The sequence below is a fragment of the Phyllopteryx taeniolatus genome, chromosome 11, assembly GCF_024500385.1.
Source record: "Phyllopteryx taeniolatus isolate TA_2022b chromosome 11, UOR_Ptae_1.2, whole genome shotgun sequence".
NCBI classification, from domain to species: Eukaryota; Metazoa; Chordata; class Actinopteri; order Syngnathiformes; family Syngnathidae; genus Phyllopteryx; species Phyllopteryx taeniolatus.
The window spans coordinates 8,826,358-8,839,550 of record NC_084512.1 but is presented as its reverse complement, the minus strand read 5'-3'; the positions used below and the strand labels follow the sequence as shown (position 1 = coordinate 8,839,550).

General features: G+C 42.9%; 2 protein-coding genes across 9 annotated transcripts in view; one reads left to right on the top strand and one right to left on the bottom strand.

Annotated features, from left to right (window-relative positions):
- The window catches only part of si:dkey-192p21.6 (uncharacterized protein LOC565246 homolog), a 39,044-nt gene extending 33,261 nt beyond the window's left edge, over window positions 1-5,783 (bottom strand). For all 8 annotated transcript variants that reach the window (XR_009790671.1, XM_061788909.1, XM_061788907.1 and 5 more), the window contains exons 1-6: window positions 5,647-5,783; window positions 5,214-5,308; window positions 4,074-4,192; window positions 2,694-2,812; window positions 316-385; window positions 149-215 (exon numbers count right to left, since the gene is read on the bottom strand). Coding sequence is in view for 7 of the 8 variants with exons in the window: in XM_061788909.1 (XP_061644893.1) it covers window positions 149-215; window positions 316-385; window positions 2,694-2,812; window positions 4,074-4,192; window positions 5,214-5,308; window positions 5,647-5,728 (552 nt within the window). In the remaining variant the exon portion in view is untranslated. The remainder of the gene's footprint in view (window positions 1-148; window positions 216-315; window positions 386-2,693; window positions 2,813-4,073; window positions 4,193-5,213; window positions 5,309-5,646) is intronic.
- Window positions 5,784-10,011: 4,228 nt separating this feature from the next.
- pcbd1 (pterin-4 alpha-carbinolamine dehydratase/dimerization cofactor of hepatocyte nuclear factor 1 alpha) lies at window positions 10,012-13,177 on the top strand. Its single transcript, XM_061788914.1, has 4 exons — window positions 10,012-10,126; window positions 10,695-10,826; window positions 10,895-10,975; window positions 12,482-13,177. Exons 1-4 carry the CDS (start codon window positions 10,043-10,045, stop codon window positions 12,572-12,574), a joined length of 390 nt encoding a protein of 129 aa, XP_061644898.1. The 5' UTR covers window positions 10,012-10,042; the 3' UTR covers window positions 12,575-13,177.
- Window positions 13,178-13,193: the final 16 nt, after the last annotated feature.

Below are 13,193 nucleotides of genomic sequence, written 5' to 3'. Positions count from 1 at the left end.
GGTCAAGCCAAATAATCTACTGTAACTATTGGATCAAAATATAACTTTTTTGGGTGCCATAATTGTCCAAAATATGGTAACAGTGGCAAGACCTTCGAATACATATCCCATTTGATATTTTACAAATTGAGAAAGACATTTAACTTACATGATCAAGCGAGTGCTGCGGGCTTCGGCAGCAAGTGGTCTTTACAAATTTCGATGTGCGACACTTTCTGTAAAAGACACACCAAAATCATAGTAAAAAGAATACTTTTGACTCTAATTGTAGAATACAAGTGAAAACACGTGGACGATTAAAAGTTATGTGGATACCTGCATATGTAGGGTGCAACAACAAATAAGAGAGCAGTTATAGCCAGGGTGAGAGCTGCCACCAGAATAGCTAGACAACACAACAGAAAAGACACACGTGGTTCGATCATCAACAACACGACCCAAACATTATATAACTCCAGCGTGGATGCAAACGATAAGTTGGAGTAAGATCTAATTGTCACTTTTTGAAAAAATACATTGGCTTGATTTTACTTCTTAAAAGGGGGTGGTGGCTGAATGACCACGGTAAAATGTGGATCCCAAGGTGAGACCAACCTCTGATCTACTTTCATATCTGGTACAAATAGTTCAATGTTACAGATTCCCCTGAGTTCCGTGTCTGTCAATCAGTGCCAAAGGTGATCCTCTGAGTGATAAACAAGAACCTAATGGACCTAATTATTGGTCAATCCATAACAGAGCAATCACATGGGTAATGTAATCCTAGAGAGGCATACGCAAGGAGTACGCACACACTAACAAGGGATATATATGAGGAACAGTTGGGTTAGAAATGAACAGGAGTCCTTTTTATACACAAAATAAATAGGTTAAGAGGTTATTGGCCACATATGATGGCCACTTGCACAATCTAATGAAATGTACAGTTGTACAAATAGTGACAACACCCAACCTCGGAACTTTGAAGCGCATGTGCTAACTACTTGTATGCCGTGCCACCAATAACAAACATATTTCTAAATGAATACCTCTCTGAAAGTGTCAATAAAAAGCTTTGTCCTTGTTAGGAATAAATAAAAAAAAAATATATATATATATATATATATATATATATACTGAACTAGCTTTAGCACTATGAGGGAAATTTTCACAATAAGTTGTACCTGGACCCAAAACGTTCAAGTGTACCCTGTATTAAACAGCAGTCCATTAAAAGAAAAGTGCAATGCTAAAGTTACGTATTCCCATTAAAAATATATATATATTTAAAATCAACATCATCATCAGTAATATTTAAATGTCAGTGATGTATTTTACAGCTGTGAAGCAGTCTATAAACGTAGAACAAACAGGCTGAGGAGATATGAGTGTGCGTCAAAGTGGAGCAGAAAGGGAGGCAATGGATGCTGTGTTTGTCTTTTTCGTGGAAGAACAAATAAGAAGCCATTTGAACCCGAGCGGACAGCCGCACTGACAGTCTCTCCGAACATGGAGTGGTCACTTCATCGCCTCTGGAAAGTCATGGCATCTTTGGTGTGCGCTCATAAAAAAACATCATAAAGCTCTCAGCGCATGAAGTGAAACACACTTTGCAGTGGTTGGCCTCGCTCTATTACTGTCAGGATGAATGCAAGATGAATAGAGGCACTTCGAAACAACTAGATTAAATTCATCAATACATTTGCGTAAACCGGACACTTAATAGGGATGGGTATTTAACTTGACGTTGTGGTTTGGTTGCAGTCATGGTACTAACATTAGGTCAAATTGTGCACAGACACATCCTTGGAGGAAGACCACACCTAACAAATGACCTCACAATGTGGCCAATCAATGGGAAAAGCAGAGCTAAACTTGAAAATTCCCGAGCACGGCTTCAGCTGCTGACCAGACCATTATTTAAGATGAGCGTACCCTGTGGGGAGTTTGTATAATCACCAGTGTGTGTAGCTAATGGAAGCTCATCACACTGTGAGGGGTGCAGCTCCACTGACCGTATATCTGCTTGGATAATGGCTGCCCGGCCTTAAAAGTCGGATCCACAACATAATCTGCAATATTGTTAAGTAGGGTGTACATTATGGACGGAGACGCTTTCAAAATCCCATTATGCCCTAATCCTTCCACCCTCCCTAATGTATTATCCACAGCCCTCCACGCACAGGTCTGGACCTTCAAAACAATCAGAAAAGCTTTTCTTTTTATCCCTTTTTTGAGAAAGCATGTCTCCTGTGATCAATACACAGAATATCCCAAGGGGTGGAGGAGAATGCTCTCCACTAAATGCGAACAAAGCAAGTGATGCTCCTGTATGCTGACTTCATGAATACGAAAGTGAATCAAAGGCTTGGATCGGAGGCAGCCTGGTTTCCTCCCAGCCACAGACATTTATTTGCATGGAACAAAAACATAACAGCAACATTTTTGTTTTTGCTTCCAATTTTCATGAGCTGAACTCAAAGATCGAAGACTTTTCTTTCTTTACACAAAAGGTCTATTTCTCTCAAATATTGCGCTCAAATCTGTGTAAATCTTTGTCAGTGAGCACTTCTCCTTTGCCGAGATCAGAAAGCCAATCAGGGTCCGGTGTGCCCACCAAGTGTTGCGTTTCTAACGTTTGGCTCAGTATGACATCAGTAACCATTTACGTAATCCTCCTTCAACAGGAACCATCAGTGTTGTTGGACACTTACGCAGATAGGAGTTGTGAGGTCTTCTGTCCACAGCATGAAGGCAGGTGGCATTGCTGGCATTGTCTGACCTTAGGATCCAAACCGTATAGTGACCACCCTCCTCATATGTCTGATTCCATCTGCATTCAAAACAGAGTTATAGTTATCATACACTATATACAGGAGTTACGTATAGTCAGTTACGGAAAACATACATTTCAATGTTGACACTCCTGGTGTTTCTGTTCGTGTCTCTTAGCAGCAAATGGAGCTTCCTATACATTGAACACCAGTGTAGCTGAGGAGGCAGCATGGTGGGCTTGTGGTTAGTGTGTCTGACTCACAGTTCTCAAGTTTCAGGTTCAAATCTCATTTCTGGTCTTTCTTTGTGGAGTTTGCACACTCTGAGACGCTGTATTTATGTGGGTTTAGTTGTTTCTTGACATGTCCTGTAATTGGCTGGTGACCAGTCCAAGGTGTACACCGCCTCAAGCCCAAAGTCAGCTGGGTTAGGCTCCAGCTCACATGAAACCCCAATGAGGACAAGTGGTTATGGAATATGGATGGATGACCACTTTTGCTATTGTGTTCCTCAAGGAGAAAAGAGTCTCCTCTATTCTTTCTTTTTATTGTATTCAATCTAGAAAATTACAAAGTTAACTCCCCAGCTGTTTTTTCTGGCTCTGAATAACTGGGCCTTTCGATTAACACCAGTGAAGCCCTGGATTGCCATCTAGTGGTCATCTATTGTAAGTGCATCCATTAGTCCTCTCACTGTAGGTCCACTTCCCCGACCCCCAAAACATACATTGCGTGTTCACATTGATCCACCGTTGGAACGACATACTAGCTATCACTTGGAGTGTTTTTTCCAAACGGGAAAGGAAATCAATAACAGCACAGTCTGGATATAGACCTCAGCATTGACTAAGGATGGTCATGTCCAGACCTCTAAGAAGAGAGGGCTTTTAATGTGACACTTGACCCCTCTGGCACTAGATTTTCTGGTGACCCCCAAATAGAGAGCGCCGCTGTCTTCTTGTCAGACATGACTGTTTATTTATTACAACTGCGATCTCTCGTTTAGCCTCCGCTCGGAGGTTTGATTAGGACGTAGCGTACTGTAGCTTTAATGATCCTCTTCCATCAATATTGGAATGTCAGGTCTGATCAATATCTACTGAGGTAGTGGTTTCAGAGAGGGCATCATTCAGCTGCAGAAAGCCAGTCAGAAATACTCCCCCAGCACTGTAAATAATCTATCTGACCTGTAAGGCAATCATGGGATCCCAGCATGCTAGATTGTGTCTGGAGACATCGCAAAAACTGGAAACTCTTCAGAAAAATATCAGCTGCTGTTCAATTGAGTGGTGCTCACTTGATTAAAATGTTAACTTTTACCTGCAAAGAATTGCATTCTTGTTAGATTCCACTTGCACGCTCAAAGTGAATTTGGTGTTGATTACTGTAGATGCATTGTTGTAGCTGGCTTTCACATGGACCAAACTCTGGTACACACACTGAAAAAATGAAAGTACAAACGCTAAAATTACACACAGGATATAAAATGATTCGGCTGCGTTTAGGAACCCCCCTAAAAAGGTCCCAGTTAAATCTGAGACAAAACACAAGAAAGATGAAAATGGTTTCTCACGTTATTTTAAACAAGAGTACTCAGGTTAAAGACCAATCCAGTTGAGCATCAGAACATACAAAATTTCCAACATAGCCCTGCATACAATCCGACAAGCTTTTACAGAAGTATGTTTCATTTATGCATGTGCAACCATATATAAGGATGGGATTTGGGAGGATATATTGGCATATTCTTTGCCGGAGAGAGACGCAGTTCAGTTCGTGAACTTGGCTGAGGAGACCTTGGGTCATGTAAGATACAAGTCCATATATAGTTAAACCCAAAATGATTCATACGCTGGCCAAATTTCGAGTTAGAATGATTCTTTTATTTTGTATTTTATTTTATTTGATGGGTATCTTACTATGTTTTAGTAGGAGAGGATAGAGGAAAGTGGCAAAAGACTGTAAGACATGCTATCAGTCCATCCATTTCCTATCCTGCTTGTCCTGTTTTGTGTTCCAGCCAGAAGAAGATGCCCGATCAACAATTACACATTCACTTTAACTAAAAATTCAGCCAGGCTGATTTGGCTAATTTAATTAACTGTATAGTAACAAAATCGATTAATACCATGTTATACCACACAGCACGGAGTGAAAACCGATGTTTTTTTTTTTTTTTATTAAACGGTATATTTATTTTTATACTTACATGACATTATTATCATTATATTGTTCATCTTGATCAATAGTACATACATACAAATAATAAGTAGCTAAAATACAAACACATAAAAATGAAGAACTGTAATCATGTTTTTTCTAACTAACAAACATTTCGTGTGAAGAGTCATGGAGACACCAGGCTGTATTTGAAAAAAGCCCTAAAATATACCTTATTTATTCACCAAGACCTTAAAAAATAATTGATTGTAACTGAATCAGTTTAGTGGGGATGTTTACCTTATAGCAATAATCTGAAGTGTACAAGACCTCCACTTCATGGGGCAGCTGGTTATGAAATATTAACAAAGCTTGGTCCATTTTCAGAGTGGGCACTGCAGAGACAAATAACACTGATTTACAACCTGCTCGTGACACTTTATGCTCATCGTAAATATATGACATCAGATCTTCTTCAAGATCACAATCACCATAATCTACTTTGTAATGGTGTACTATTATTGTGTTATTGTTCAAAACAGTACAATTTCAACCAAAGCTAAGAGGGAAAGTATCAAAAGGATCTATGTTTATTTAAGAGAATACACTTCAGAATGAAGCGACAAATGGAAGCTGTTCCATGCCTTATCTTAAAATGAATGAAATGACACAACAAGCACGGTGCACTTTAGTGAGGCATACAAGAGCCGTCATCGAAGAAAACTTGACTTACCGGATGCGATGTGAGCACCACAGCCACTGGTGAAAATAACAACTAAAGTCACAAACGCTCGCACAAGTGTGATCCGCTCCATGTTGCCACTTGAAAACGCTTCCTCTGCTCATCTTTATCACTCCGATATAAAGAATGGTCAAAGGGCGACTTGCGTATGAAGTTTGTGGTTCCTGTCATATGGTTGCTGATGTTTGGAATTCACACTAACGACAATTTGGTACAAAACGTAACAAAATGGGTAGACCTAATGAGAATTTGTTGTTTTGAAAATGTAATACTGCTCAGTTTTGACTGACTCTGTCAACAATTCATTTAACAATACAGTATGTTTATGTTGTATGTTGCTGTGGTGTATTAGGTGCCGTGTTGTCCAAAAATAACATTTGCAGTGGTTATAAAGCCCCTGTTTAACCCTGTTCAAATCCCAGGGTTCTGCAAAATAAAAAATTAGACCAAGATGAATTATTACCATTAATGTCAACTATAACCTGTACGACTTCATTGAAAAAAAATTGAAATCTTTTCAAGAGGGGAAATTCAAATAAACAACTGTGATAATGTGGTTGCACAAGTAGTATGCACACATAACAAGGGATGGTGATGTGTTCAGAATTAATCAATCACATTCAAACTCATGTTGAATGGTCAGTACACACCTGCCACCATTTAAAGTAATCCAGTAATTTACATTTGAAGTGATTTTCTGAAGGGAGTGGAAATCTGTACAAGCGCTCTCAGCTTCATTCTCTCCTCGCACGGTTTTTAAATTGTGCTAAGCAAACAAACAAACAACTAAGTGGCTCTCCATCCATCTATTTTCTTCCGCTTATCCGAGGTCGGGTCACGAGGGCAGTAGCTTTAGCAGGGAGGCCCAGACTTCCCTCTCTCCAGACACTTCCCCTAGCACTTCCGAGGGGATCCCGAGGGGTTACCGGGCCAGCCGAGAAACGAATCAGATGGCCCAGGCACCTCATCTGGCTCCTCTCGTACTCGAGGAGCAGCGGCTCTACTCTGAGCCCCTCGCGGATGACCGAGCTTCTCACCCTCTCTCTAAGAGAGAGCCCAGACACCCTGCAGAGGAAACTCATTTCGGCCGCTATCTGGGATCTTGTTCTTTCGGTCACGACCCACAGCTCGTGACCATAGGAGAGGGTAGGAACGTAGATCGACTGGTAAATCTAGAGCGACGCCTTTTGGCACAAAATGAACCGATAGAAAGTCCGCATCACTGCAGACGCTGCACCAACCCGCCTGTCGATCTCCCATTCCATTCTTCCCTCACTTGTGAACAAGACCCCAAGATATTTGAACTCCTCCACTTGGGGAAGAATCTCATCCCCGACCCAGAGAGGGCACTCCACGCTTTTGCGAATGAGGACCATGGTCTCAGATTTGGAGGGGCTGATTCTCATCCCAGCTGCTTCACACTGGGAACTGCTCCAGTAAGAGTTGGAGGTCACGGCTTGATGAAGCCAACAGAACCACATCATCTGCAAAAAGCAGAGATGCAATACTGAGGCCACCAAACCGGACCCCTCTACGCCTTGAAATTCTGTCCATAAAAGTTATGAACAGAATCGGTGACAAAGGGCAGCCTTGGCAGAGTCCAACCCTCATCTTAAACGAGTCCAATTTACTGCCGACAATGCGGACCAAACCCTGACACTGGTCATACAGGGACAGAACAGCACGTATCAGGGGGTTAGGTTCCCCATACTCCCGAAGTATTCCCCACAAGACCCCCCGAGGGACACAAAACTGTAGACTGGTTGGGTGAACTCCCATGCACCATCGAGGACCCTGCCAAGGGTGTAGAGGTGGTCCACTGTTCCACGGCCAGGAGGAAAACCACACTGCTCCGCCTGAACCTGAGATTCGACTTCCCGACGGACCGTCCAGCACACCTGAATAGACCTTACCAGGGAGGCTGAGGAGTGTGATCCTCCTGTAGTTGGAACACACCCTCCGGTCCCCCTTTTTATAAAGGGGTTCCACCACCCCAGTCTGCCAATCCAGAGGCACTGTCCCCAATGTCCACGCAATGTTGCAGAGGCGTGTCAACAAGGACATCTGCACAACATCCAGAGCCTTTAGAAACTCCGGGCAAATCTCATCCACCCCCGGGGCCTAGCCACCGAGGAGCTTTATAACCACCTTGGTGACCTCATTCCCAAAGATAGGAGAGCCCGCCTCAGAGACCCCAGACTCTGCTTCCTTATGGGAAGGCATGTCGGTGGAATTGAGGAGACCTTCGAAGTATTCTCCCCACCGACTCACAACGTCCCAAGTCGAGGTCAGCAGCGCCCCATACCCACTATACACAGTGTTGATGGTGCACTGCTTCCCCTTCCTGAGATCCCGGATGGTGGACCAGAATTTCCTCGAAGCCGTCCGGAAGTCTTTCTCCATGGCCTCACCGAACTCCTCCCACGTCCGAGTTTATGCCTCAGCAACCACCAAAGCTGCATTCCGTTTGGCCAGTCGATACCAATCAGCTTCCTCAGGAGTCCCACAGGCCAAAAAGGCCCAAAAGAACTCCTTCTTCAGCTTGACGGCATCCCTCACCAGTGGTGTCCACAAACAGGTTTGGGGATGGCCGCCACGACGGGCACAGACTACGTTACGGCCATAGCTCCGGTTGGTCGCCTCGGCAATGGAGGTGCGGAAAATGGCCCACTTGGACTCAATGTCTTGGACTCCAAGACAGGTGTGAAGTTCTGCCGGAGGTGGGAGTTGAAACTCCTTCTGACAGGGGATTCTGCCAGAGGTTCCCAGCAGACCCTCGCAATACGTTTGGGCCTTCCACTGGGGTGAACCCCAATGTACAGGCGCCGTGCCGGGGGGCAATAAGTATATCTACACCTGCTCAGGGCCTCTTACCGTGGGCAACTCCAGAGTGGAAGAGAATCCAACCCATCTCAAGAGGACTCGTACCAGAGCCCAAGCCGTGTGTGGAGGTGAGCCCGACTATATCTAGTCAGAACTTCTCGACCTCACACACCAGCTCAGGCTCCTTCCCTGCCAGAGAAGTGACATTCCACGTCCCTAGAGCCAGTTTCTGTAGCCGGGGATTGGAATGCCAAGGTCCATGGCTTTGACCACCGCACAGCTCACACGGCACCCGAGCCCTATGGCCCCTCCCACAGGTGGTAAGCCCCTGTTACCCTTTCGGGCTGTGCCCGTCCGAGTCCCATGGGTGCAGGCCCGGCCTCCAGAGGGGGGCCCCGGTGACCTTAGTAACCGTAACCTAAGTTAATTCATTTTGTTCGTCATCCGGGTTTTTGGAGCCGTGCTTTGTCTGGTCTCTCACCTAAGACCTGTTTGCCATGGGTGACCCTACCAGGGGTGTGAAGCCCCAGACAACTTAGCTCCTAGGATCATTGGGACACACATCCACCACGATAAGGTGATGGCTCAAGGAGGGGACTAAGTGCCTCTGATTAACCCCAAATACAGTTCCGAGGTTCTATAGTTAGTATAGTTCTATATGGTTTTTTTTCTTTCTTCAGTTTTGTACAAACACTGACTGGTATTTGGAACTGTTCATAATTCCCTTCTCCTCCGCCAGAAACCGCTGAACTTTATTTAGGGTTAATCAGAGGCACTTTGAATGGGGGCATGAGTTTGATTGTGATTGATCAATGCTGAACACAGCCACACTATGAGGTTGTGTTCATGTGTGTGTGAGGTAAATGTTATGTATGGCCAACGTGCCCCCTCATAAACAAGGACTGCATCATACTGAGGTGTTTCTAATATTATGTATCTCTGACGACTAAAATACAGTATTACAAACGTCTTTTGGTAAGATGCAATATAGTTTTACACCACTGCAAACTATACACACAGCAATAGACGTTGTTTAAGTGAGCAATATAATCTTTGTAAAGGGATAATTTTGGATACAGCTTTCTTTGAAGTACACAGTATAGTGGCTTTAATTGAAATCAACTTCCTCTGCATTCTTTTGTTACAAAGTAAGCTGAAGTAAGGTTCTCATTTCCAGATCCAGTCGAGTGTTAAAAGCCGGCCACTTGTCACGTCCTGTGCCTTGTTTCATTAAGCGCTTCATTTCCCTGAGCGGTCACTGCGACAGATGAGTTCATGAGGGCGTCCTCATAGGAGCAGCTCATTGACCTTTGACATGAACTCCCCTAGGCCAAGGGGCAGCGCGGCCATTTGTTGCACAGTGACTAATCTCAGTAAACTTCATATGGAAGTTTAATACTGTCTAATAAATGCATTACAAAATAGTCTGGTCTTATTTTTGCACTAAGATAGCCGGAAGCACGAGTTCAGCAGTAGGGGGTTTACGATTAAACCACTGTCGTCAGATGGATTTGTGCTCAGGCTTCTACCAGGGCAGCTAAAATGAGGACCCTGGTTGCAGCTCATGTGTTGGTTCATTCCAGTTGTTGTCAGAGCACAGGAAGAAGCTGTTGCTTTCGTGTATGAAAGAAACCACTCTGCAAAAATGGTTAGTACACAACCTCTGATACATACACACCGATTAGAACCCTTAGGTGTACATCTCCTATAGAGTTACTTGTATTCATGATTGGGATCACTTTCACGGCATGTTTGGTGTATGCACATGTATGACGCTACTGTGTGACTTTGCTTATTGTCTGTTTTCTGCTGCCACTTATCAGCAGATTAGTGTTGCTAAAATACCTGTTGATGTCATTGCTCTCTTATAGGCTCACACGTGTTTTTTCTTAGTTCACGAGCAGCCTTTTTAAAAGGCCTCTACCCTGGAAAAACACATTACACAGACATCCGGAAATAGTGATGTGTGGCGGAAATTGGCATTAGATGTGTAATTCATGCGATTTCGCATCATGTGCACAATGAACAGAGAGAGGGCAAATAACCCCCCCTCCTCTCTCATGACTACCAGTACACATACCTTTGTACCAGCCAGTTTTAAAGCAAAGAATGCAGCTTCTCATTGTTTCCAGATGGGGTTCCTGCGTAGCCAATCACAGTTTCTGTTGGTGTAACTGCCCCCCTGTCTCTCGCTCTCACTTCTTTTGTCATTTCAGGCTGCTAAAATCCAAAGTTTGACTGAAGAGGAAAGAGCTCACCTTCTCCCACTGCTGCAGAGCGCCCAATGGGTGGAGGTGGTGGGACGGGATGCCATCTACAAAGAGTTTCTTTTTAAAGATTTTAACCAGGTTCTTTATACGTCACGCATACACACAGTCAATAAGCACGATGATTAAATCAATATCCCCTCACCTAGGCCTTTGGCTTCATGTCCAGAGTGGCACTTCAAGCAGAGAAGATGGACCATCATCCAGAGTGGTTCAATGTTTACAATAAGGTACAGTGTACCCCCCCCCATATTTGCGGTCCAACATTTACCAATTATCATATTTGCAAAATTGTATTAACTCCTCGCTGGGACCATCTTCATTCAACATATTCTGAGCAATATGCCTCATTTAGACAAAAGTAGTGCTTTGCTGCCATCTTGTGGCAGCTTGGTGCCAAGGAACTACATTGAAGTGAGTTGAGGGGCTTAATTTAGACAGAAGTTGTGCTTTGCAGCCATATTGTGTCATCTATAGGGAATTATATCCCTTTTTCTTGGGACGTCAGTTACCCACTTTTGCTATTGGTGGCAGGGATCAGTCCCTATCACACGTGACTACCAGGGGAACACTGTATACAACAATAGTCACCAAACTGTGAAACTGAGCTATTTTTAAAGGTACCGATTATTGTGAAGGGCTACTAGTTTGATATTCACTCCTGAAATAACAAATTTGCTGGAATTTCCTTTAATTATATTGGTATTAATAATCATTTTCATCATGTGAAGACACTGATCACAGATAATATCCATCCATCCATCCACAGGTAGTCCTCATGTGGTCCTTGGGGGGCTACTTTGGTGACCCCTGGTATACAGAATGTAGCTTGGCTGCAATTAGGGTTGTGAAGGGGTGGAACATCCATCCATCATTTTATATCGCACTTGTCCCTATTAAGCTTGCGGCTAAACTGGAGCCTAACCAAGCTGACTTTGTGTAAGAGGCAGGCTAAAGCTTGGACCGGCTTCCAGACCGTTGTAGGGCAAATACTGTAGACAAACAAGCATTCACGCTCACATTTTTCAAGTAAATTTTTTCTAAGGGTAGTTAATTCAAGAGAATTTTGTAGCTAGATTCATACACAATACAAACATACTATATTGTTAATACATATGCCAAACAAACAAGAACGGCAACATTTAGGGTAAGTTTAGGAATTAATATAGGTAGGTAGCACAGTGATTGAGTGGTTAACACATCTGCATCACTGTTCAGGATCTGGGATTCTAATCTCCACTCGGGCCTTCCTACGTGGAGTGTTTGTGTTCTCCTACTGCATGGGCTTCATCCCACAATGGCAAAAACATGCATGAAAGTTTTATTTTAGACTAAATGGTTCGTAGGTGTGAATGGTTGCTTGTTTATATGTACACTGTGATTGGCTGGTGACCAATTCAGGATCAAAGTCACTTGCGGTTGGCTTCAGCTCACCTGTGACCCCAATGAGAACACAGTGGTATCGAAAATTATATTACCCAAAGCAGCACGTTAAAATATCACAGTTTAGCATGTGTACAGATGGTAACGAATATACTGTATTATGTGTTGGTTGTTTTTGTACAAGAATTTGGAATTTTGAGACATGTAATACAGATATACAGTATGGTAATATATTAACATTCATAAAACTGATTGTACATATGCAAGACGTGTTAAATGTTACATTTTCATGTGTCCCTTTGCATGTTGTTAGTGAATAGTGACACAATTGTCCCTGTATTGTGACCACCCAGGTGCAGATCACACTGAGCACACACGACTGTGGAGGGCTCTCCCAGCGCGACATCACTTTGGCCACCTTCATTGACCAAGCCTCTCTGATGTAACCACAGGCTGGAGAACATACGACATACGTTTAGTTTACTGTTATCTCAACACTGTGTGCCTAAAGTACCCAGAGTAACCTTCTGTGGTACTTCCAAGTGTGTTGAATAATGCTGTGGTGTGTAAAGTGTCAAATGTGCTTTTACAGGGGTCTGTTGGTGGTTTTGCCCACAGTGAAGTAGCTTATAGAAATTGTCATTGTCAAATGTTCATCTTTCAGGAATTAGTTTCATATCTATATACATGTGTGTGTGTGTGTGTGTGTGTATATATATATGTATATATATATGTGTGTATATATATATGTATATATATGTATATATATATATATACACACACACACAATTCCAGTGATTTTCAATGAAATCTGGCACACTGTGACAAAGGTCCAAATTCCAAGATTTTAGCTCACAATAATAGACGATCCAGATAATAGGTATTAGAGGAAAAGAGACAATTTACCACCAATATTCCCTTACAATTAATTAATTAGTACTGTATTGGTGAGGAAAACACCTAGATATAGTATATTTTGGCTACAAACACCAGTATTGTTTACAACAATCGTGTGTCTTATTTACACTAAAAGTGTCTGATGCTTCTTTTTTTTTTGTACTCATA